Here is a 25,954-nt window from a genome sequence, read left to right as displayed (position 1 = left end):
ACCACTGAGCTATGTACATCCCGTAAACTCTTGTTGCTAATTCATTTCATTCATTCATTTTTTCAATTTTTCCTAATAAACAATCGTGGTACAAAGCTCAATAAAAATATTAAAAAAATAAAATGTTAACAAGCCACAATAACATTGACAAATACGAGAGACTTTTATGTTTGTGGCAATCCTCTAACGACCTTCCAAATTTGCTTTTTGCGGAGTTTCTTAAAATATGGGTCAAAACGATCCTTTCAGGCGGGAGCCGGTGATTTTTAACATTAAAAGTTATAAAGTAATAAACAAACAGACATTCACATTTATATATATAGATTGAGTGAAATACTGAAGCCCACCGTCAACGAACTGATTGGGCCTCACATGTGTGGCTTTAGTCCTGGCAAATCCACCATAAATCAGGTATTCAGAATACGCCAAATCTTGGAAAAGACCCGCGAGAAAAGGATCGACACCCACCATCTGTTTGTCGGCTTTAAAGCCGCTTTCGACAGCACAAAAAGGAGTTGCCTGTATACCTCTATGTCTCGAATTTGGCACCCCCGTCAAACTGATACGGCTGTGTAAAATGACGTTGAGCAATACCACCAGCTCCGTTAGAATTTCAAAAGACCTATCCGAGCCGTTCGCCACCAAACAGGGTTTCAGACAGGGCCACTGATGTTGGAGAAGATAATAAGAGCTTCACAACTTAACCGCTCTGGAACAATATTTTATAAGAGCGTGCAAGTGCTGGTGTATGCCGATGATATCGACCGCGAAGTCTGTTCTGGCTTTTCCAAGTTGAATAATAAAGCACTGCGAATGGTTCTGGTGGTAAACCAGGACAAGACGAAATACCTCCTGTCATCAAACAAACAGTCAGCACATTCGCGCTTTGGCACCCACATCGCTGTTGACAGATATAATTCCGAGAAAGTACAGAATTTCGTTTACTTGGGTACCAGCATTAACACCGATAATAATGTCAGCATGGAAACCCAACTCCGAATCACTCTTGCCAATAAGTGCTACTTTGAACTGAATAGGCAACTCATCGCGCCCGTGCTGATATATGGCGCAGAAGCATGGACAATGACAACATATGATGAAGCGGCTTTTGGAGTGTTCGAGAGAAAGATTTTGCGGAAGAGTTACGGGCTTTTACGCGTTGGTGACGGCGATTACCGCAAACGATGAGCTGTATGAGCTTTACAACGACATGGACATAATGCAGCGAATTAAAATACAGCGGCTCCGCTGGCTTGGTCATGTCGTTCGAATGGACACCGATACTCCAGCTCTGAAAGTATTCAACTCGGAACCCGCTGGTGGTAACAGAGGAAGAGGGAGGCCCCCACTGCGATGGAAAGATCAGGTGGAGAAGGACTTGGCTTCACTTGGCGTTTCAAATTGGTGTCAGTTGGCACAGAAGAGAAACGACTGGCGTGCCTTGTCGAACTCGGCCACAATCGCTTAGATGGTTACGGCGCCAAACAAGAAGAAGAAGAATCGTAATATGGCTTTTATAATTTTTACGAAAATTTATATGACTTTTTTAAAACTCCACCGTGAATTAATTACACAGATTTACAGCACAAATGCACACCGAATGCCACACTACGCAATTTCTATGAAGAATTTCTCGCTGATTTCGAAAATCGAGTTAAGTTTTTTTATGGATAAGTTTTCGATATACATATTTGCAATTTACCGTTATCCAGCTACAAAAAAGTGGTTCCACTTAATCACGTACATCTTACGAAGCAATTTAAATTTTTTGTTTTTTTTTTTATTAAAAAATTTAAAAAAATTTAACTTTAACAGTGCAAAAATTTAAAAAAAATAACAAATTCTGTGATTTTTTTTCTTCAATGAATCTAAAATCTGATTAAGTGGCGAAATTTATTCCTTATTTTGATTAACTAGCATTTCTAACAAATTTTGATTATCTAAACAAATAACGATGGAAAGATTTTACAGATACATATGTATATACGATTTTATAGCCAATTAAATTTAAATTTTGAGACTTCTTAACTGTCGCTGTATCTCTTTTATTAAAAACATAAGTTCACATGCCAGCTGTTCGGTAGTTCCAGCAGTGGAGTCCATAGATGACGGAAGTTGTGGCTCCAATTGCGTAAAAAATATAACTTGGTTTCCACGATTAATGGCTTCTTAATATTTTTTTACGTTTTCAGTACGATCTTCAATTTCTCAATTTAAAATAGAATTAAAAAATGTTTCTGCTTGTCTTTTAGGGGTTTTACTTTAATTTCACTTTATTTTAATTTCACTTTACTTCCTTTTGCGTTTTCCATTTCAATGCATTCGAAATTTGTTTACCTCTTCTTCTTTACGAAACAGTTGCGAATTCGTTTAGCCAGAACGAAAGACTTTCAACTTTGTTCAGAAAAGGCTGATTTCCGAAAAATTCGGTGGGGAATCGTTCCGAATTTGTTAAGTGATATTGAAAGACTTTCGTCTTTGTTCGGAAAATTCTGATTTCCGACAAATTTCGATGTTCCGGTGTGGTCGACTTCTCTTTTCATTCAGATCATTTATGGGGGCTCGGGTATAAAAATTGTTTGTAGTTTACATTTGGACATTTAGGTAGATCCATCCTCCTTTAAAAAAAGGAAAATATTTGTACAAGCCCGGGTTGCCCCAGGAGTCCTGGAACAACTGATAAAATTTTTAACAACACAGCATTTCCTAAGATTTAAGATTCAGTGCAGCGAAGCGTAGGCTAAATGGAGGAATTAAAAATGAATTTTTTATTATTTCCAGATGCTGCTCCTTATCAAGAGTTACCGCCACGTCCTGGACATATACCGGTCTATATTCGCGAAGGTAATCAGCCGCTAAGCGAGATTCATCCAGGCTTGGCTGAGGCATTTCATGAACTAGAACAACTGGATCAAAAAGCAGCGGTTAGTGAAATTTAAAGTAGAGTATCTTAAACCATACTTGCAAAAATTGTAATGTATCCAACATATACTTACATTTATACAAACATATACATATATGTATATAAAAGATTCGATAATTTCGAGATTCCCGAGATCTTTTCCAGTTCGTACGAATACTCCAATTAAATTATAAATATTTTCATTTTGCTATTTATAGGTGACCAACCCAGAAACAAGCAATATCGTTAAGGATCAAGCGGATGGGATCAAGGATCAAAAGGACACCAGTGCATTAATTAATGCTTTACGACTCCCAGAGAGTGATATAGCTTCGCTGGATGAGGTAATAAATGCCGAAGATAAAGCGGAAGATGAAGAATAGAAAGTAGATCAGAGCAAGAATGAAACAAGAAGAAGAAATGGCGGGGACAACACCAATCAACATAAACATAACCTTTAGAAGATTATTTACATTATTTTATTTATTTCCTAAAAGTCTCTCGATATAAGGCAGTGCTGGGCACTTAGGATAACGATTACATTTTGTTTAGTTAGGATTGAGATTACTGTAATTATCAAATGCTTGATTGCAAATACTTAAAGTGTAGTTCATAAAATTTAACCATTACGATTACTGTAATCGTAATCATGTGCTTAGGGCCCAGCTATGAAAGCAGTTGAAAATATTTGAAATCGGACAATAACCACGCCCACCACCCATATAGCGGTAATTTACTGAAACACGAAAGTTGCGATAAATCAGTAACTACTGAAGCTAATTAACTCGAAATCGACTATTGAGCAAACACTTAGCATACAATTAGATTACTGTTAGTTTTTGCATCCTGGGCGTGACGCCGCCCACTTATGACCACAAATTACGTATTTATCATTTTCTACCAAACTCCGTGCACTTAAAAATTATTCAAATCGGACTTAAATTACACCCTCTTCCCGTTTCGATATTTCAATAATTGAGGACGCTTATTTACTCCAAGTTAATACTTACAATAACGTAGGTTTAGGTAGTTTATAGAAAGTTGAAAGTTGACGATATTTGGTACCTGCGCCGGGTCGCAATGTTTTCAATAAACATTGATTTTGATTAACAGTTTTACTTCGACCTTAACTCAATTTTACATAATTTTTGGCGAAAATTTCGCTCATTTACAATAATCGTATTCCTCGAATTTTTATGATTACAATTATTAAATATACAAGTAATGGTGAAATTTATGATTGCAATTAAGATAATCGTAATCATATATATTTTAAATATTACTATTACAGCAATCGTAATTGAAATGTAATCGTAATCATAATTGCCCAGCTGTGGTATATGTAATTATAGCCGTACTTATGTATACATATATGTATACCAACAAACATTCACTTATATACTACATACTTACTTAATCTATCTAATTTAAAAAATCAAAAAAGAACAAACATACATATGTGTTTACTAAAAATGCAATAAAAGAGTCTAACTAATGATAACATGTATCTGGGAATATTTTCGTTTCACTTCGTTATTTTTGGTTATCAAAGCTAAAAATCACCACATTTCGAGGTACTGTTCCATTGCTTGGGGTGTGCTTATTCTGGGCCGCGGCCCGAATTTATACAGATCGTCGTTTAAAGTACAAAACCGCGTATCGTCATTCACGCAAAACAACACCGCGTAATTGACATTGGCTGCCAAAAATTGGATTTTCTCACACAAGCTCTTGGCTCAATCCTTTTCCATTCGTTCTAAAAATATACTATACTCTTCTTCGCTTTTCTTAAAAAGGAGTATTTCGAATATTGGCTGCATTTCTTTATTCATTCTGAACGTTTGGAATAAACTTTTGTGTTTACATATTCTTTAGAATGTTCCTGATGATATGTTAACGTATATTTCAAACGCATTCTGTTTATTCCGGCTGTGAAATGGGATTATCCGGAATGTATAAAGAAACGCAGCCATTGTAAATTCATCCTCAATTATGTTACATAAAAAAGAGTTTATGAAGTATGCAAACGTACATTTAAATAATTTCAAATCGGCAAATCTTTTTTCAATATCTACTTTTGCTTCTATAAATTCAATTCATCGCAAAGCATGTACTTAATTTTTAATCGTATTTTCACGAAATGTTTGCAAACATATTTGGCAATGATATAGCCGAAAAGGTCGATGAAACTCATGGCGCCATTAGTGAAACTATACTCTATACTGAAAATTTTGTACTGAAATAGTTTTTATTTTTTATATCCCGTGTATTTTCGTCGTCTTTTGTCAAATTTAGTATGGATAAGAATTGGTTTGGCGTGGGCTCACGGGATAACACAAATCGTTCCCAATACACGAAACATCTAATAATATCATAATTTATTTATACGATTTTTTTATTTCCATTCTTTTTAAATTTTGCTTCTTAAGCCCAATAGATTGCACGATTGTGTTTTTTGTAGGAATTTCCAAAATAATTGGCATTGTTTTGGCCACCCGGGATATAGCCTGGATCAGAATCATTTTTAAATCACTTGCCACGAAAATAACTCCTATATTTTTTCGAGTGCATAAACTTGCAAAAAATATTTCAATATCTTGCATCGGCGTGTAATGCGTAACAACCATGAAATTTTTTTCTAATTGATGTGAACCAGATGCCTCTCCAATGCCTGCTAGTAGAAACCCAATTACCGTTTCCTGTATACAAAAATATCGAAAACTAAATAATACATATGTACATATAAACATATACACATGTAGTAAATTTGTTACCAAATCCGCAACGAGTCCGATAAGCATTCGTGAGTCTGTGCTTAAAGAGCGTCTAGATGATGCACGAGTTGAGGCCATGAGAAAACCAAGTTTCTACAACAAGCTCCAGATTTCTATTTTGTTTCCATTAGAAAATAAACAGTAATAATATTTTGAATTTTGACACAACTATGTTTATTGGCTTATGGTTACCACAAACCAATTATTAAACAAATTTTGCCTACATTAAAAAATTTTCGCGAAAAGTTTTTGTACTTACAAGAATATTTATCAATCGTTAACCTTAGAAAAAAATGCTTTCCAAACTAATTTTGGCTCGATGAACACGGAAACAATACCCGCTTTTTCCAAAGAAGCGTTTACGAAACTTTTTCGAAAAACGTTTTTTTTTGGTAATCTTCGCAGTTATTCGTCAATCAGTCCTGTTCTGAATTTCGATTCCGATAAAATTATTTCAATCTGAAAAGATTTTAGTTTCGCCAGTTGGAATGAGAAGTAATTGGCTAACTAAAACCAAATATATGTGATATTTGTCAGCCAAATACTTTCTTTTGATTTTTCATAATATTGAAAGAATTTATAAGTCGTTATTGCTCTTATCGGTATTCAAATGTTCTTGATTCCGCTTCAGCGCAACCTATTACTATTAGAGCTGGAAAACTATCGATAGTATCGATGGTTTTTGACTATCGAAAACATCGACATTATTCAGTAACATGCATATTTAAGAGCGGCTTGAAAACAAAAATCGCTGATAAACTTTTGTACATTAACAAAAATATAGACATATTTTAGCAATTCTGATCTCATTTTCAATAAAAGTCGTTATGTTTAATTTTTCGACTTTTTAATCAAAACTATCGATAGTCTCGACATTTTCGATAGTATCGATACTATGGATGGTTGTGACTATCGATGACCACGACCAGGCAGAATTAACCTGTTCCCTCAATGTTGTCGGTACGCCCTACACGCAACTGTTCAGTTGATCAGAAGTGCAAAACAACGCGTACAAAAGGTGCAATCGCAACAGTTACTGAGCTGTTGCGCCTTCTGAACGTGCCCAATGAAATATTTACAAGTAGGATTTCATTCTTTTTACTTTTGTCTGGTAGTGAGGCTTATATTTTTTCAATCTACAATCATTCAAAAAAAAATTAATTTCACACAGCAAGGTGATAAATACCTGAATGAAAAACTGAGAATGCTGAAGTTAACAGAATTCACAGTTTTACAGCTCCGTTCCATACTCATGGAGAAGAGCTGCCACCTGTTTAAAAAATCAAATATGACTTGAATTAAGGGAATTATTTATTTTAAAATTATATTAAAGAATGGATGGCAAGAGGCTTTAAATGATGTAGTTTGAAAGTATTTTGAAAAGGGTTGCCACCTGTTCGAAAATCCAAATTTAAATTAATTATTAGCAAGCTATCTGAAATATGAATATATGGGTGTTAAATGAAAGATTGCTAAGAAACCTTCAGAGTGAACCTTTAAAATATTACTGAGGCGTTTTACAAGCGTTGCAACCCGTTTAAAAATTAAATTCATTTAATGTAAATGAATTACTACAATATGGGCATCAATCGAAAGGTTTTTGATAAGGGTTTTAGTTCTTAACTACATGTAGGAGAGTTACCACCTGTTTGAAAAATCAAATTCTTCTTGAGCTAAAGGAATTTGATAATTGAAATATGTATCAAAATATGGACGTCAGGTAGGAGGGATTTAATAGGGTTTTAGTAGGAAAATATGTCGAAAAGGGTTGCCACCTGTTTTAAAAGTCGAGTTTACCCGTGTTAAATCTAAATTCGAATTCATTTATATTATAAGTTTAATGAGTTATACAATCTAGGTTTTAATCGATAGAGTCTTGAAAAGGCTTTATTTCTAAGCAACATATATATAGCAGTCCATGTGGAGTCCATGTTTGAAAATTCAAATCCAACTTATATTATATGAATTAACGGTTTAAGAAATAAAATTCAAAATTTGCAATCATTTCAATGAATTATTACAGTATGAGTATCAATCGAAACGATTTTTAAATGGCTTTACAAGTATCACAAGAGAGAAATTTAAGATAGTTTTAGTTTAAAAATAATTTGAAGACATTTAAAAAATTTTAAGTCTCCTGATTTTCGCAAAATTTAATTTTGTTGAGTTTAATTAAAATAAATTACACCTAATGTAGCAGCGAAGCGGATGAGAGCGATCTAGTAAACGATAAACCAATTTACATTAAACAAATAAATAAATAAAAATAAACTTCAAATTTACTTAAAAACGTCAGCCAGTGAAATGTTATTTTTTATTTTTCATTTCGTGTGCTCATTCTAATTTTTACTCTCCCGAAAGCTTTGACGTTTGTAAGTTTGACGTCAAATTGGCTTCTACCTGTTTTTAATGTACCTTGTTCAGGTATATCGTCACCTGAAATGCAAAAGTTGTAACTACATACGTATGTATGTATGTATGTATGAACAGTGAATATCTCGAATCATCGACGTGTCGATGTTCTACATAGTCCGCAATCGATTATAAAACATCGCTATTTTACGTCTTATTATCTATAACATCGAGTATCGATGAATATCACACATACCTAATCTGAACAATCAGTTGTATGGGGACTATAGGTTATAGTGACCAGGGCCCAATTGCACCAACGACTTATCTTTTATCACTTTAAAACTTTTGGATAAGCCTTTTTATTGAAAAGTAAAGTTGATAAGTGTTGCACTTTTTACTTATTATAAACAGCCAATTTCTTTTGCTTTTCAAATAGAGAACTTTTCCAATAATGTGCTTAGCTAAAATGATTACCGTTTCTCAATGGAAAACGAAAGCTTAGCAAACCCATGTGCGATTTGATAAAGATTTTCAATTTATCATTTTTTTACTATGTCGCGCGCCAAAGCAAAGCCAATAAATTGGCTGCCTTAAAAATTATTAAGGAAAAAAGTAAGTCCATCTTAACTATATTTGTTTACATAAATAACTAAATTTTTCTGAATTAAGGATTATTTATTTGGATCTTTCCAAAATAATTCAGTAACAAAAACATTGCATTAATTAAATTATTTCCGTACCGGTAAACAAATCATAGTTCCATCACCAATGTTGATAAATTGTGTGGCAATATTTTTCGTAAATTCCCGCCAACAAATAGTTTCATCCATCAATTTCTTGATCAGGGCATTTGCCACTCGATGGATTATTGTACATACCGCTAATTTGTGAACCCATTACCATTACCTAATTAGTGCAGAGTCGATAATAATTGCTGTAGCGGCCTTAAGCCATTATTACACCCACTGTTATATTGTAGATCCGCTCCAATTTTTAATAAAATTTCTTCAATTTGGCTACGAGATAGCCGAAATTTTTCTACTACATCAAAGTCTAAACTGTAGCTGATTTTTTCTTTTATGACACGCCTTTTATTACTTGCAGATTTTCCTCCTCTCGAAGCATTTATTGTGTCAATATTTTGTCGAATCACGTGTTAGAGCTTAATTTTTAGATTGTTAAGGTATAATTGTATTATCCTTTTACAAAAAATAAATAAATAAATTCAGACTGAATAAATGTAACTTATCACTTGTATGATAGGTAAAATTGCTTTTAGCAAAATAATGCTAAAGTTAGCAAAATGAATGATGATAAGTGATAAATACAAATTTTTGGTGCAACGAAATGCTAATAAATTTTGATAATTTGCATAACTTATCAATTATTCGCTAAAGCCTTTTCGCTAAGCATTTCAAATTTTGGCGAAACGCTTATCTATGATTTTGAGTGATATTTTACTTATCAATACTCATTTGAGTGACTTTTCCTTATCATGTGGGTGAAACACAAAACTTTGCGCAAGTTCGATAATCTGCTAAAATGTTAATGATAATTCGTTGGTGCAAAAGGGCCCAGAACTTTGGAATTTTCACTGTACGTATTCTGTTGAAAATTAATGAAAATAACCTTGTTTCGTTGGACACCCACACTGTAATAGTAAATTTATCTTGTTAATAAAATTAAATTCGACATTTTAAATAGGTGGCAACCCCTTTCAAAAATGTTTGTGAAATAAAACTTACATATTTTGAATCTCGTTCGTTTGGCATCTGTATTAGAAAATTTTGTTTGAACTTGTTAATTAAATTTAATTTTACTATTTAAACAGGAGAAACAACGTTTTATAAAAGGTTAAGGATACAACACAAATATAGCGAAAATTGTTTAAACAATTTTAATAGATCCTTATTAAAGCATAAAATATACGTTATTCAATTCAAATAAGCGTGCAGAGCGCTGATAAAAAGTATAAATTGTTGACATGTTAATTGGCGAATTGTTCCTAGTTCCTGAAATCCGAATATACGGGTTGTGATAAAATTTGGCCTAAAGCCTTATAACGATACGTTAAATTTAAGAGCAAATTAAATAAGAAACATAGGGATCTCCTTTTTAACAGACTTTAAAGAAAGGAGGAGGAGCTCAGAGCAGCTAAGAACTCATATCGTCGTCTTAGAGTGCAAACGAACTACCTCCAATATGCTCCCCTTGTGGCTGATTTTGAGCATTGCTGTCCAAATTCGGGATCCTCCAAGGCATTTCCCAAGGATCGTCCAAGGGATCGTTATTTAATAATATTATGTGCCATACTCTCTGGCACAGTATGTATATAGTATATTTAGTTTGGGCCAGCATTCTAAGAAAATTTTAAAAATTAACGAAAAAAATTTTAAGTTAATTTTTAGTTTTAATAAATTACATACATACTAGGGTGCTTTTTTTGTGACCATTGTTTTTTTCACTCCTACTTCGAAATTTTGTCGAAAACACCTAAAAAAATGCCCTGAAAATTTGAACCCATAATATTAATTTTAAGTACGCGCCCAAGGCGTGCAAAGGTATCCCATATAAAATACACGTAAACTTTGAGTTTTATCTTCAAAAGTCTACAGCTCAGAGGAATTTTATAGTATAATCTTGGTCAATGATGGGGCTTCTTCAGGATTGAATGCTCTACAAAAAAGCTTATTGCGGTGTAATGCCAACTCCTACCAGCGAGGTAGTACGGCTCACTGAACCCAATTTTTTCTGAAATGTTTGTTTTTTTGTCGCGATCTCAAAAATAACAAGCTACAGAAAAATATACATAAATGACAAACTTGTACGACATTCAATTTTCTACAAAAAAGTTCTACAACACGAAATCGCTAATATCCACATTTCTTGAGATATTGAACTTTGAAGTTGATCACCCATTTCTAGAATTTAGCCTAATAGTCCAGTAGGAGTGTAAAAAACAATAGTCGCAAAAAAGGACCCTACTACCAGAGCTGGGTAAATGCAATTACATTACAATTACAATTACATTCCTCAGTAATTGTAATTAGGATTCAATTCCTTTAGTTCACTGCAAAGGAATCGATTACTTTTTCAATTCCTTGAAGTAATTTCAAATGGAATTGTTTTTTTCTTTAATTCCATTACAAGGAATTTCATATTGTAATTGGAATAAATTACGTGCTAGTAATGTAATTTCTTTTATTTCAATTCCTTTGAAAGGAATTGAAAATGTAATTTTTTTCCAATTCCTTTGAAAGAAATTGAAAATGTAATTGATTTTTTTTCCAATTCCATTCCTCAAAGTAATTTAAAAAGTAATCGAAAAATTTATAAAAAAAAATTTTTTACTGTTGAATTGCAATAGCTTTGTTAAATTTCCTGCTAGTATTTCATACAAAAAATTATTGCACTTTCACTTAACCCTTGCAAACTCATTTATTTATCCATCGATTTTCATCGGTAGTAGTGTTTTAACCCGCAAAACAAGCAGAGTTTGGCTAGTCTATACTAATATATATTTTGAAAGGCGTTTTTTTTCTGTTCGCAAAGCTCGAGAAAGGCCGTACCGATTTTTTTGAAATTTCGGAATCTACTGCAGGCTTTCCAAGGATGGTTATAGCTAAAAAGTTTCGATATAGAAAGGGGGCGTGGCACCTCCCATACAAACCGAATTTTTCAAACTGCATATATTTGTGGTAGAGGACTAGAACTGGGTATGGTGATATCTATATACATATATAAGACCAATTCCATACTCATGGAGAAAAATTTGCATGGTTGGAGAATGGCGTGTGGCACCTCCCATATAAACCGAACTTTTCATATTGCATATTTCTGGAAGTGTTCATGGTAGACTGTAAGCCTTTTTAAAACTCTTTAATTTGACACCCACATGCCAACATTGCATTTACTTTATCAATTTAACTGAGTTACAATTTCCAAATAGGTGGCAGCCCCCTCAAAAATATTTCCAACAGTTATCTTTCTCAAACCTTTTTAATTTGATACCCATATTGTAATATTTTATTTATTTTATCAATGTAATTTAGTTAAATTTTCAAACAGATGGCAACCCTCCTCAAACATATTTTCGGCAGTAAGCCTTCTTAAAACTTTAGTTTGACACCCACATGGCAATATTTCATTTTTTTTAACAATTTGACTGAATTTAAATTTTCAAATAGGAGGCCACCCCCGTCAAAAATACTTCCGGCAGTTATCTTTCTTAAACCTCTTTAACTTAATACCCATATTGTAATAATTCATTGATTTTAAATTAATTAAATTTTAAAATAGGTGGCAACCCACCAAATTTTTGCGATATCATTGGTTCTGGTATTATACCGAATAATAAAAAAAAATATTATTCAAATCGGTTCAGCCGTTCTCGGGTTTTGATGACCGTGACATACGAACACAACATTTTTATATATATATAGATATACATAGAAGATGTCCAATGTGTGCTTTCGATTTTAATCTTTGACCACAACAAAAATTCCACATTGTATATTCGTGAATGAACTTTCAGTTTCTCGATTACTTTTACAATTCCTTTGAGTAATTGGAAAAACTAAAGTACTCTTGCAATTCCAGGTAATGGAATTGAAAAAAAAATCAATTACATTTTCAATTCCTTTCAAAGGAATTGGAAAAAAAAATTACATTACTAGCACGTAATTTATTCCAATTACAATATGAAATTCCTTGTAATGGAATTAAAGAAAAAAACAATTCCATTTGAAATTACTTCAAGGAATTGAAAAAGTAATCGATTCCTTTGCTGTGGACTGAAGGAATTGATTCCTAATTACAATTCCTTGTAATCTGTAATTGGGAGTAATTTAATTCCTAAAGGAATCATTACGACCCAGCTCTGCCTACTACATACATATGTACACATTTATGTGTGAAGGTTATTTTCAATTGTATTTATTTGCATTCATACTTCTCTAAAAAGAATTTATGTCACCATCGTGAAAATGTGGTTCCAATTGGCAAAAAAAAAAACGAAAACCCTGAATTAACTACAATCTGGGCTTAGTATTGTGTTTTACACACTAAAACAATTTTTTAGATTTTTAGACGTAGTTTTTGACCTCATTTCGTTTACATATTGCTTAAATAAAAGCTTTACGATTTTTTGCTGTAGGTCAGTCCCGCAAACAGCTGCTCTTGCGGCGCCAGTGATACGTAAAATAAAAGTAGATATCTTGTGTACATAAAATATTCTTTTTTTGTGGGCTTAAAGATCAACAGGTGTATGCACATAATAGGGAATGTATCGAAAAATATCGAAAGACTAACAGACATAGGTATATAAACCAGAACAGCGAGCTTCACCAGAATCATTTTCAACGCTCAACAGAACAAAGATCTATTCAGTGAAAATGGTGCGTTCAGTTTTCCGAGTTTATATACTGATGTTGGTTGCCGTGGTAAGAAATTTTGTTTGCTTACTGGAAATTATAAATAATCAAATGTCACAATTGAATTAATATTTCTTTTTAGACATTCGTCATAGCAAAAAATGTAAGTATTCGTTTAAAACTTTAGATGCATTTACGAAGAAGTTTACTTTCTTTAGCCACAATTACCATGGGGTACCCCTGGCATACCAAGCATACCAAGCATACCTAGCATACCTAGCATACCTAGCATACCTAGCATACCTGGCATACCTGGGATAAAACCAACAACCAGTACTGAAAGAACCGATGGCTTGCCGCCTACTACTAGGCGCACCTGTCCCGAGCCCACCGATGAATTGAAGGCGGTAAGTTTTAATAAGTCAACAAATAAAATACAGACTCATGGTGTACTATGCAGTGTAGTAGAGTTTTCAATATCATTAGGGAAGTAGTGCGTTATAAAGTATCTGACACTGGGCGTGCATTAATTCAATCCCACTTTAGACAGTATCAAGGATCAAAGGATGTAGCCATCCTTAAGATAGCAAATTTTGCTTTATAGTCCTTTGGACAAAGGATCTATTTTTTCGAGTGCTAAGAGTTTGTAACAGGGTTCATATACTCCTTATTCGAATGTTGTAATACCCAAAAGTTATTGGCCACAAGGAGCCTGCTGTAGCCAACAAATTATGCAGGCAAAATCTATTAGTGTAGTCTCATATTTAACATTTCGCTTCAAATATTTATACGAATTTGTGATCATCATTTTATATACTTACCTAACTTGTATACCGTAAAAACGCTCTTTATTCACAACCGTACAGTTTGTAACAAAGGCCTGCATCTTTTAATAGAAATTAAATTCGATCATTTTTAATACATTTTTATTTCACAGTGCATACGCCAATGGGATTGTCAAGAATTGCTACGTCTCGATCTACGGTAAGTAAAATATGACTGTATTTGGTGGCTTGTTCAAATCTTTGCAAGTCGTAATTTGCTGAATACTACTTTTACAATCACAATTTATCTTTAATTTTGGTTGTATCAGATCTTTATCGTGTTATTTTTCGTTATAAAAAAATCACCAGTTGTTTCACATTGTTTATAAAATATTTTATTCGATTAATAATACTTGAATAGTTGATAAAAATGTTGTAGAAATCGAAAAAAAAAAATATCGAAAAGTTTGGAATCGAAATAATAGTTGTCTAATACCGAGTTTCCACTTGTTTTAAAATGACAATAATTGCAAAAAAATTAAAAATGGCATGGACACGGACAGACTGTTACTTGCCGAAGTAAAGGTTATTTAATGCCAGGCTTCGTCATTAAAATCTTTGTCAATTCAATATCAAATGGAAATCCGGCATAAGAGGCGTTCTGGCACTGCGAGCTAACTCATGTTCGGCCATTAATTTTCAACGTGAGTTAACTTGCCACTGTGAAACCGCCTCTAAATATTAATTTGTATTAACTATAAAAAGCGATAATCGTTGCAGTACATTTGTGGCTAATTTTTATATCTATTTAATGTCTTTTTTAGTTGCCTGCTAAACTTGAATGGTCTCCCACTAGTTGGCAATCTATTGGGTGGTGTATTGGGTGGACTTGGTGGACAGTCTCCAACACAACCGCCAGCACTTGGTACACAAGGTGGTGGATTGTTAGGAGGTCCTGGTGGCATACTCGGATCCCTATTGGGTTGAACGCACATGTATCTACATACAAGTATTAAATTTAAGCTTGCGCTGCATTAAATATGCAACGAGAATCAAATAAATTGCATATTACGTTTACATTCATACGTAGATATGTATGTATGTACATATATAAAACGATTTGAATTTGTTTTTCATGACTTTTCGGGCATACAATTTAATGATAGTATGGAAATTTAAAAGATTTACAAAAATGTGTATGACCGTGGGCACATGGCAGTAACTGACACAATAAAAGAGTTAATAATCGCATTCGCCCAAATTTAATTTTGATTCACTTTATCTCATCTCAATTACCTGTACCAACTCTTCGAGGTAGCACCCTTGCTGTTGTTGTTGCCGTTGTTTGCCTGCAGCAGTGACCCTCTAATTAAAGTTTACGCTGTGTCAGCCATTACGAAAGGATCAAAAAATTATAATCATATCAGTGCGGCGGTATGGTATCGCATCCTTCTGCAGGCAACGTTGAAGTCGTTTGCAATATTCGGTTATCACCATTGAGGCCATTACGAATATCTGTTAATTTTCGTATATGATTAAGCAAACCCAACACTGGTATTCGCAGCCATTGGAAAAGCATTGGCAATCTATAGTACGTAAAAGTGCGTTAGATGCATGGGCGGTGTTGTATCCTTTTTATAATTTTTATATACATAGTACAATATTAAACAAAAGTTCATTTCGATGTGACTTAAATAAGATTTAAAATCAGTTGTAAAAGTGACAATTTATTAAATTTCTAGAGTCTACAGTTTTTTTCTAATAGCGGTCGCCCTTGGTGGGCAATGGCAAACCTCTGAGCTTCTCATAAAAATACAATCGTCGTTCGGAGTCGGCATAAAACTGTAGGTCGCTGCCATTTGTGTGACAACAACAAGGCGCACTCCACAACTCGGAGGAGAAGCTCGGCCAAGCACTAGCATACACATTGTGTAAGCGCCAATCTATTATTATAAATTTCTAGAGTCAGGGCATCAATTATTTGATTATAGTCCGTTTTCGTCAAGAAACACTTTTCAGGAACGTAGAAGTATGTCGATTACAAAAATCATTAGCATTAGCATGGACAAGGCCCTCCTGGCAACATGTAAAGAGTCCACGTGTTAGCACGACACTGTTGGCTGCTATGACTTTAAAGTAGTGAAGGACTTCGTCTGTCTCGTCATTCACGTTCCTCTATATGGCGCAGAAACGTGGAAAGTGTCAAATAATGATGAGAAGGTTTTGGGTGCTTTCGAGAGAGCTATTCCACGCAAGATCTATGGCCCTGTTCACGTGGACAACGGATATCGGAGAAGATGGAATGACGAACTGTATTCGCATTTTAACGACATGGACATAGTTAAGCGCATAAAAATACAGTGACTGTGCTGAAAGGACCTGTCCGCACACGGGATGAGCAACTGGCACAAATTCGCACAGAAGAGAGGTAATTGGAAAGCTTTTTGGTCTAGGCCCAAGCCGGCAAACAGTTGTAGTACTAAAAAGGAAGAAGAGGAAGAAGAGATCTCTGCCAAGCGTGTGTAACCTTATTCCATGATCTTGCAACTACAACATTGGTCCGATGCGTCATGTAAGCCAACAGCAGTCCTTGTAAGGAAGCTGAGGAGCGCAGATGTGCGTTTTAGATTATAGTAGGGCCACTCTTATACCATGTCCCCACCAAAAAGTTAACCATCTCAAATCGAACTTAACCACCTCACTAACTATTGCTGTCCACACTGCGGTTTAAGGTTTATAAAACAGTACAAATGTAAAGAACAGTGTTCGGACTTCCAAAAATCGATTCAGGACTAAATTCCTGCAAAAATCGGAGCAAAAACAAAATTTCCTTACTAGATTGAATTTTTGTTTCTGACATTAATTGTTTGACTAAAATATTTTCTATTCATGCAAAATAAGTACGCGAGGCAATGTAAGGATATGTTACAATTTAGGTAATTTTTAGCATTTTCTATATAGTAACGGGTGATTTTTTTGAGGTTAGGATTTTCATGCATTAGTATTTGACAGATCACGTGGGATTTCAGACATGGTGTCAAAGAGAAAGATGCTCAGTATGCTTTGACATTTCATCATGAATAGACTTACTAACGAGCAACGCTTGCAAATCATTGAATTTTATTACCAAAATCAGTTGGCAGAAAATCCGCTTTTTTATCGACAAATTTTGTTCAGCGATGAGGCTCATTTCTGGTTGAATGGCTTCGTAAATAAGCAAAATTGCCGCATTTGGAGTGAAGAGCAACCAGAAGCCGTTCAAGAACTGCCCATGCATCCCGAAAAATGCACTGTTTGGTGTGGTTTGTACGCTGGTGGAATCATTGGACCGTATTTTTTCAAAGATGCTGTTGGACGCAACGTTACGGTGAATGGCGATCGCTATCGTTCGATGCTAACAAACTTTTTGTTGCCAAAAATGGAAGAACTGAACTTGGTTGACATGTGGTTTCAACAAGATGGCGCTACATGCCACACAGCTCGCGATTCTATGGCCATTTTGAGGGAAAACTTCGGAGAACAATTCATCTCAAGAAATGGACCGGTAAGTTGGCCACCAAGATCATGCGATTTGACGCCTTTAGACTATTTTTTGTGGGGCTACGTCAAGTCTAAAGTCTACAGAAATAAGCCAGCAACTATTCCAGCTTTGGAAGACAACATTTCCGAAGAAATTCGGGCTATTCCGGCCGAAATGCTCGAAAAAGTTGCCCAAAATTGGACTTTCCGAATGGACCACCTAAGACGCAGCCGCGGTCAACATTTAAATGAAATTATCTTCAAAAAGTAAATGTCATGGACCAATCTAACGTTTCAAATAAAGAACCGATGAGATTTTGCAAATTTTATGCGTTTTTTTTAAAAAAAAAGGTATCAAGCTCTTAAAAAATCACGTATCTAACACTTAATTTTTAAAAAAGCAAACCTTTTCTACTTTATATAAATTTCATTTTACATATATTTTTTAACAACTTAAGTAAAGTTCTGCATCCGCCAATTTGTACAGCCATACATCAAAAAATAACGAAGTTACTTTATTGGCGCATTGCTATGAAAAAGTTACTTTTTAACAGTGAGATTTGGCTAACTTTCAATTTTTTTTGAAACCGGTGGTGAACACTCAAAAAACGGCCCCAAGAGGGGCATAACATGAATGAAAAAACGGAATAGATTTGAAGTCAAGCGGAGTAGAGGACTTGATTTCAAATTTTTTTAAAAACCGGAGTAAATCTAATCTGATTTTAGCTGAGTCCAAACACTAGTAGGGAACGAATTCTTTACATTTTAACGCTAATGACCCACAGATGGCGGGAAAACACAGGGTTGTATCAGACTCTCGACGTGGTTTCGAGTTGGTTAGCTTTTAACCATCTCAGTGAAATGGTTAAGTGCTGTCAGTTTTATATGGCGAAACTACGCTAAATCAAGTGGGTTATCGGGATAACCAACTCAGTAGCCATAACTACGTGGTTAGCTCCGGTGGGGACATGGTATTACATTTCGTCTGAATTTTCTGGCATCATTCATTTTATTCTACAAACCTGGCCCCTCTTGGTCAGAGATAATACGGATTTTCTAAATAGCTTGACTTCCGCGTTACATATCGAATTTTCTAGAATCCTATAATAGGACCACATATGCAAGGTATAACCCTCTTGGCTCTATTTCAGAATTTAGTTTAAAAACGTCCTATGTTAATCCACCTGTCCACGGTGGGCAGGAAGCGAAGATAGGTTGCATAAAAATGTCGACAAAATCTGAAAGCAGGGTTGTATTTGTTGATATCTTAAGGTTAAGAATCCGCTTAAATTGAAATCCTAGCTGCTTCTGTTTTAAAGATATCCACATTTTATATACTTCTGATAGGATACATGGTGTTGCACACGTGGTGGGCACACGTGGTGTTGAATCAAACTGAACATTTGAATGCACATTTACATGTCTGGCTGTAGCTGAGTGCACGAAGATGCTTGCCACAATTTGCTAATTTCCAGAGCGTCAGGGTTCAAATCCCATTACAGACAGCATGGAATTTAAGTAAATTTTTTTTTTAACTTAATTATGAAAAAGCATCCGTTAAGTGCAAAGCGCTTTATTTTAATATTGGCGTATTTCAATTGAATATTTCTATACTAAATACTAAAATTTGTATACTTAAATTATTACGAGTTGGGTTGATGCTCTTTCATCTGCGATTTTTTTTTTAATGTAGCACGTTTTGCATAAGCAATAGTTGATGATTAATATAAGTATGTACCTAAATACGTTAAAATGACATGCACAGAGTTTTACAATTATAGCAAAAGCCAGAACTTTTGAAACAAGCTCACAGCAACGAAACAAATGACTGATATTTTAATGTTACCTTGTATTTATTTTTTTTTTCGTGAAACCTAGATTACTTATAAGTACCGTGCCGTACAAAATTATTGGCTCGGAGACACTTTCATCTGATCACAATTTCTAATCAGATCTTTTAGAAAAATGTTTAAAATGTAGCTTTTGAGCCAATTAGTAAAGTGCAAGTCTGAAGTTACCAGAAAATTTCGTTGATTTTTTGCAATTATTTATTTTTTGCTGACAGTGTCTTCCACATACAAAAAAATGTCGAACATAGTTTGTATGGAAGAAACTCTCAGTAAAAACAATACCAAATATATTGCCTCGTTCAAAGCCATGAGCAAAATCGTGAATACATGGTTTTCCGCAAAACAAGCGAATCTTAGTAATTTTGACAAAAATCTTAACGAACTCCGCACAGCTTTGAAAAGTACTGGAATTTCTCAAACTGTCAAAATCCATTTTATCCATTTATACATTTAAAGCAATCTATTTCATTCTTGAATAACGATGGTTTAGGATTATGGTCCGTGCAGGCCGGGAAGTCAGTTCATAGGGAATTCATTAAATTCTGGGATAGATTCAAAATAAATATGATTGATAAACCAACTTTTGTGAGTCGCCTGAAGAAAACTGTAATGACATTTTCATTCCAACATATATAAAAACTTAACTAAATAATAAAATATTTAAATACTAAAATGCGTGACTATATTATATGGTAAGCCAACAAAAAAAATAAAAGGAAACAAAAAACAAAGATAAAAAAATAAAGCAAGAAAAAAATATAAAAAAATAGAACCAAAAGAAGAACAAAGAGGTGCAAAGTGAGTTGCCTCTACGTGGTGCGCCTTGGAAACGATTGAAACCGGCTAAAAACTTACATAAACTTATATTTTCACATAATATATATACACACATTTACTCACACATACATTGTTGAATATTTAATGCACAAGGATGTTTTTCTCTTTCGCAAAAGTCGGTCCTATCATAACTATGTAAAATGTTGATATCTTTAAAACAGGAGCAGCTACGATTTCAATTCAAAGGGATTCTTAACCTAAAAATATCAACAAACACAACCCTGCTTTCAGTTTTTGTCGACATTTTTATGCAACCTATCTTTGCTTCCTGCCCATCATGTGTCTGTGTGCCAAATTTTATTTGAAATACATATGTATATCCAACCTTTTTAGCGTGAAAGAACAACAAATATACTTACCCACTCACTAACCTTCAGATTTGTAATATTAATAAGATTTTGCTCAACGGGTGTGTGTCTTGGGGCAAGCGACTTGTTTTATAAATTTTTCCCCTACATTTTGAAATCAGAGAATGCATCCTACTTTCCTATGACATCCTACTTTCAATGACAAACCGGATTAGTTAATCCCTGATACTAGTGCCACCCATCCCCGTCACCTAAGAAACTCGATAGACAAGAAAGGTAAACAAATCATAGGACTTCGCGACGCCTGCTACAGCTGCCTTCTAAAGGAGCGTTGTGGGAGAGTACTACCGGTGAACGAGCGTCTTGCGAGATCCGCTGCAAAGCGCGCTCCTGTCATATCTTGCATTATGCCCACGTCCCAACGGAAGACAAAGATGATATGATCACAAACAGCTTTTATGAGCTCTTACATATATCGTTAAATAGGGTAGGAGGAGGCGTCTACTCGGAGAAATTGGGAATAAAAAGACCATTCCGACTACCTGACCACTGTAGTGTTTTTCCGAATTGGCCGAATTGGCAGCCATACAAGAAGCCGTTGACAGCTTAAAACTAGCTGTTATCGCCACTACGGAAATATATATATATACTTAGACAGTCAGGCGGCCCTTATGGCTCTTGACTCTGTAACTATAACTTCGGAAACAGTTGCCAACTGCCGCAAATCACTTAACATGATGGCAGAGCAGTTCGCTTTGCACTGGTATGGGTACCGGGGCACAGTGACATACCAGGAATTGAGAAGGCAGACGAGCTGCAAGGGCGGGTACTTCCCCTCCACTTTCACCAGCCTGGAAGAGGATGGGTATGCCACTCGCTTCCTGCAAGCTCTTACTAAGGGAGAACTTCCTTGAAGAAGCGGCCTCCAGATGGGAGCGCACTGAAAACTGTAATACAGCGAAGCTTACATGGCCAAAATGGGATTTACGGAGATCGAGAGAAATTCTCACTCTCAATAAAGGCGATATGTCACTGACCATTGGTCTGCTCACAGGACATATCCTGATAGGAAGGCATGCAGAACGCCTCGGGGTTAGTCACAACGACTACTGTAGGAGCTGCCACGACGAAAAAGAGCCTGAATCAATAAGGCACTTACTCTGCGATTACCCAGCACTAGGCAGGAAAAGACAGAAATTCCTAGGTATAGGTCTTCTAGACGATCTAAGCGCAACTGCTAAGTTTGGAATACGGCAGTTGCTAAGATTCGCAGACTCCACGGACTGGTTTAAGGAGTAGAGGTTTTTGGATCCATGTGGTATGACAATGGGCCCTGATCGGGCCTAAGTGTGGCACCCTCTGGGCCTAGCAGCCACTGCAACCTAACCTCACCTACCTAACTATATCGTTAGGCGTTGTGCTGCCACTCATAAAACCGTGTTTGGTGACTTTAACCATTTACCACCCATTTACTAATAGTGGAATATGCTCCTAAAAATACTTAATTAAAAAAGTATATTACAATGGTGAACAGCTTTATCCTGGGTTTCTACAGACGTATGACAATACCATCAGCTCCCATTCCTGTGATTTCTTTAATTTGATGTTGGAGGTGGTAATATATACCACAGAACTGTGCCGATCTTATCGACGTCGGCGTTCTCAAAAACTGCACCGTTTTATCTGCCTTTTCCAAGTTGAATATGGAAGCAAATTCAGTTGATCCGAAGGTGAATGAGGACAAGACGAAGTATCCCCTGTTAGCGCAATCAATTAATTTAATGTTAGAAACAAAAGGAAAATTCTTAAGAGGGATAGCTGAAAAGTTTTGAGCCATAGTACCTTTAAATGTCATCAATGTATTGTCCTGTGTGTTACTGATTTCTAATATGCTATCTAATATGCTATTCATTGGCATCATTACACTTTCATTAATTCATTTCATTGTTAACAAAAGTGCGTAAAGTGGTTTTCGAGATACGAAGAGGCCAAAAGGGTCCTGCTTTTGCAAGACAATTCAGCTGTGCACACTGCTTGCGTTCCCTGGCCGAGACTGGATTTAAAAAAATCAACCACCCACCATATAGTTTAGACTTAACCCCCGCGATTACATACTGTTATCCAATTTGAAGAAAAACCGTTGGTGACGGTAGTAGACGAGCATTTGGAATATAAAGGTGGCGAATATTCTCCTACTGGGTTAAAATGTAAGAAGTGCATTGAAGTAGAGGGAGATCATATAGAAAAAATAATATTGTTATATAATTCTATCACTTGTTTTAATGCCTTAGACTCAAATCTTTTCAGCCTCCCCTTGTAAATTTTTTCGCTCTTGCCCTTCGAAGTTTATTAAAACACTCAATTCTGTCGAGCATTAACCATCAAAAAACGTAAACGACATATTTTCAAACTTTTTTCATACTTTTTGATAAAAATCTTACTTACGTTTTTTTTTGAGGTTAGCGCTCCATATGGAGGATGGTTCCATGCGCAGAACTAGAAAACTTTTGACTGCCATTCACCTGGAAGTGACCAGAAGCTATTCTTGTGCGTACGGTCCAAATCGTAGCTCACAACGTCCGGATATTTTTATAAACGTATCCTTTGGGTAGCAACCAAATACCCGTTTGGGACCGAGCTAAAGTGAGAAGGCGTAAAATTTCGCATGCGCTGGGTTTGGGTCCCGCCACGTTAAAACCCCGCCCAAGGAAAAAGAACAAACAGCCTCGGATGAGACACCCTTTTTTTGATGACGACCACGGCAAACGTATAAAGGACTATGATTTAAGGGTATGCGCCTGAAATTTCCGGACCCTTAATGGGGAAGGTGCCTCTGCCAGGCTGGTTGATGTCCTCGGGAAGACAAAGACTGACATCACCGCCATCCAAGAAATGCCACGTAAAGGAGCGCAAATTCGGTGTTGGATTCGCGGTAGGAGAGAGACTCCGTCGCCGAGTACTGGCGTTCAACCCAGTGGATGAACGTCTAGCCACAACCCGCATCAAAGCTAGATTCTTCATCATCTCGATCATCTGCGTCCATGCCGCGACGGAAGAGATGGATGAGGCGTCCAAGGATCTCTTCTATGAGCACTTGGAACGTGCATATGAGCGCTGCACCCGACACGATGTCAAAATCGTGCTTGGCGATTTTAATGCCTAGGTGCCTAGTTACTAGGTTCCAGCATAAGAACATCCACCAAGCTACATGGCTGTCCCCAGATCGAAAAATGAGAAACCAAATCGATCATGTTGTGATAGACAGAAGGCATGCTTCAAGTGTTTAGACGTACGTACACTCCGAGGGCCAAACCTTGACTCGGACCACTTATTTGTTGCAGCCAAAATACGCACCCGCCTCTGTACAGCAAAAAATGTGCGCCCAACAATGTAAGGAAAGCTTAGCGTTGAAAAGCTGCAAGCAGAACAGACGGCCAATTTATTCGGCACTCGACTCACACACCTGCTCTCTGAGAGCACTCTTCAACAGGCCGACATATGCGAGGAGTGGAACCACATTTCCCGATCATTAAGTACCGCCGCCGAAGAAGTAGTTGGAATTCAGCGAGCCCTAAAGAACAAGTGGTACGATGAGGAGTGTCAAGAATCCGGAGAGAAAAAAGACGCCGCCTATAGGGCCACGCTGCGATCAGGTGCAACGCGAGCCATGTGGGACCGTTATAGGAAGCGAGACGTATTTGCCGCAATAAGAAGAGAGAGGCCGAAATTCGGTATTGTGCAAAAGACTGAAGCCCACCGGCAATGAACTGATTGGACCTTATCAGTGTGGCTTTAGGCCTGGAAAGTCCACCATAGATCAGGTATTCATAATACGCCAAACCTTGGAAAAGAGCCGCAAGAATAGGATCGACACACACCATCTATTTGTCGATTTCAAAGCCGCTTTCGACAGCACGAAGAGAAGTTGGCTCTATAACGGGATGTCTGAATTTGGTATCCCCGCGAAAGTAATATGGCTTTGTAAAATGACCTTGAGCAATACCACCAGCTCCTTCAGAATAGGGAAGGACCTCGCCGAGCCGTTTGATACCAAACGAGGCTTCATACAAGGGGACTCCCTTTCGTGTGATTTCTTTAATCAGATGTTGGAGAAGATAATAGGAGCCGCAGAACTGAACTGCTCAGGCACAACACTTTACAAGAGCGTACAATTGCTGGCGTATGCCGACGACATCGACTCCCTTTCGTATGATTTCTTTAATTTAATGTTGGAGAAGATAATAGGAGGAGCAGAACTGAACTCCTCAGGCACAAGACTTTACAAGACCGCACAATTGCTGGCGTATGCCGACGACATCGATATTATCGGTAAAAACAAAGGCTACGTCTGTTCTGCCTTCACGGGATTGGATAGAGAAGCAAAGCGATTGGGTCTGTAGGTGAACGAGGACAAAACGATGTACCTCCTATCACCACACAAACAGTGAGAGCATACGCGTCTTGGCACCCATGTCACTGTTGACAGTTACAAGTTTGAAAAAGTAGACGACTTCGTTTAAGACCAATACTAATGTCAGCCTTGAAATCCAACGGAAAATCACTCTTGCCAATAAGTGCTACTTTGGGCAGAGTAGGCAATTGAGAAGAAAAGTCCTCTCTCGTCGTACAAAGATCACACTCTATAAGTCACTCATCATGCCTGTACTGGTGTATGGCGCGTAGGCATGGACAACGAAAGCATCTGATGAGGCGGCTCTTGGAGTTTCGAGAGAGAGATTCTGCGAAAGAGTTACGGACCTTTACGCGTTGGTGATGGCGAATATCGCAGACGATTTAACGATGAGCTGTATGAGCTTTAAAACGATATAGACATAGTGCAGCGAATAAAAATTCAGTGGCTCCGCTGGCTTGGCCATGTCGTTCGAATGAACAGAAACGCGGGCCACGATGCTGGTAACAGAGAAAGAGGAAGGCCTCCTCTGCGGTGGAAAGCCCAGATGGAGAAGGACTTGGCTTCACTTGGCATTTCCAATCGGCGTCAGTTAGCATCGAAGAGAAATGGCTGGCGTGCTGCTTTGTATTCGGCCAAAATCGCTTAGGCGGTTACAGCGCCAATAAAGAAGATGAAGAGCTCCATTTGACTTAGTTATAGTTGCGTTCCAGATGTTTCACGATTTGCAGGTATTTACAGGAAGCCGTTCCAGGTGACCACCTTCCATAAGGTTTATTAATGGAGAAAACAGCTGTTCCTCCAAATCGTGAATATCGTGAAGCATCTGGAACGCAACTTATTTAATATTTATCTTATTGTT

At 36.4% G+C, this 25,954-nt stretch overlaps 2 protein-coding genes across 2 annotated transcripts in view; both read left to right on the top strand.

Moving 5' to 3' along the window:
• LOC118746260 overlaps window positions 1–4,409 on the top strand; it is a 13,156-nt gene extending 8,747 nt beyond the window's left edge. The window contains exons 2-3 of the mRNA XM_036480095.1: window positions 2,782–2,924; window positions 3,121–4,409. Coding sequence (XP_036335988.1) covers window positions 2,782–2,924; window positions 3,121–3,285 — 308 coding nt within the window. The 3' untranslated portion in view covers window positions 3,286–4,409. The remainder of the gene's footprint in view (window positions 1–2,781; window positions 2,925–3,120) is intronic.
• An 8,902-nt stretch (window positions 4,410–13,311) lies between these two features.
• On the top strand, window positions 13,312–15,364 carry LOC118746443. The gene is made up of 5 exons (XM_036480296.1): window positions 13,312–13,472; window positions 13,546–13,566; window positions 13,622–13,810; window positions 14,341–14,387; window positions 14,992–15,364. The coding sequence occupies exons 1-5, from the start codon at window positions 13,425–13,427 to the stop codon at window positions 15,152–15,154; spliced, it is 468 nt and encodes a 155-aa protein (XP_036336189.1). The 5' UTR covers window positions 13,312–13,424; the 3' UTR covers window positions 15,155–15,364.
• Window positions 15,365–25,954: the final 10,590 nt, after the last annotated feature.

The sequence above is a fragment of the Rhagoletis pomonella genome, unplaced genomic scaffold (genome assembly GCF_013731165.1).
Source record: "Rhagoletis pomonella isolate Grant_MI unplaced genomic scaffold, Rhpom_1.0 Rhpom_scaffold_00010, whole genome shotgun sequence".
Lineage (NCBI taxonomy): Eukaryota > Metazoa > Arthropoda > Insecta > Diptera > Tephritidae > Rhagoletis > Rhagoletis pomonella.
This window is presented reverse-complemented; position numbering and strand designations above follow the sequence as displayed.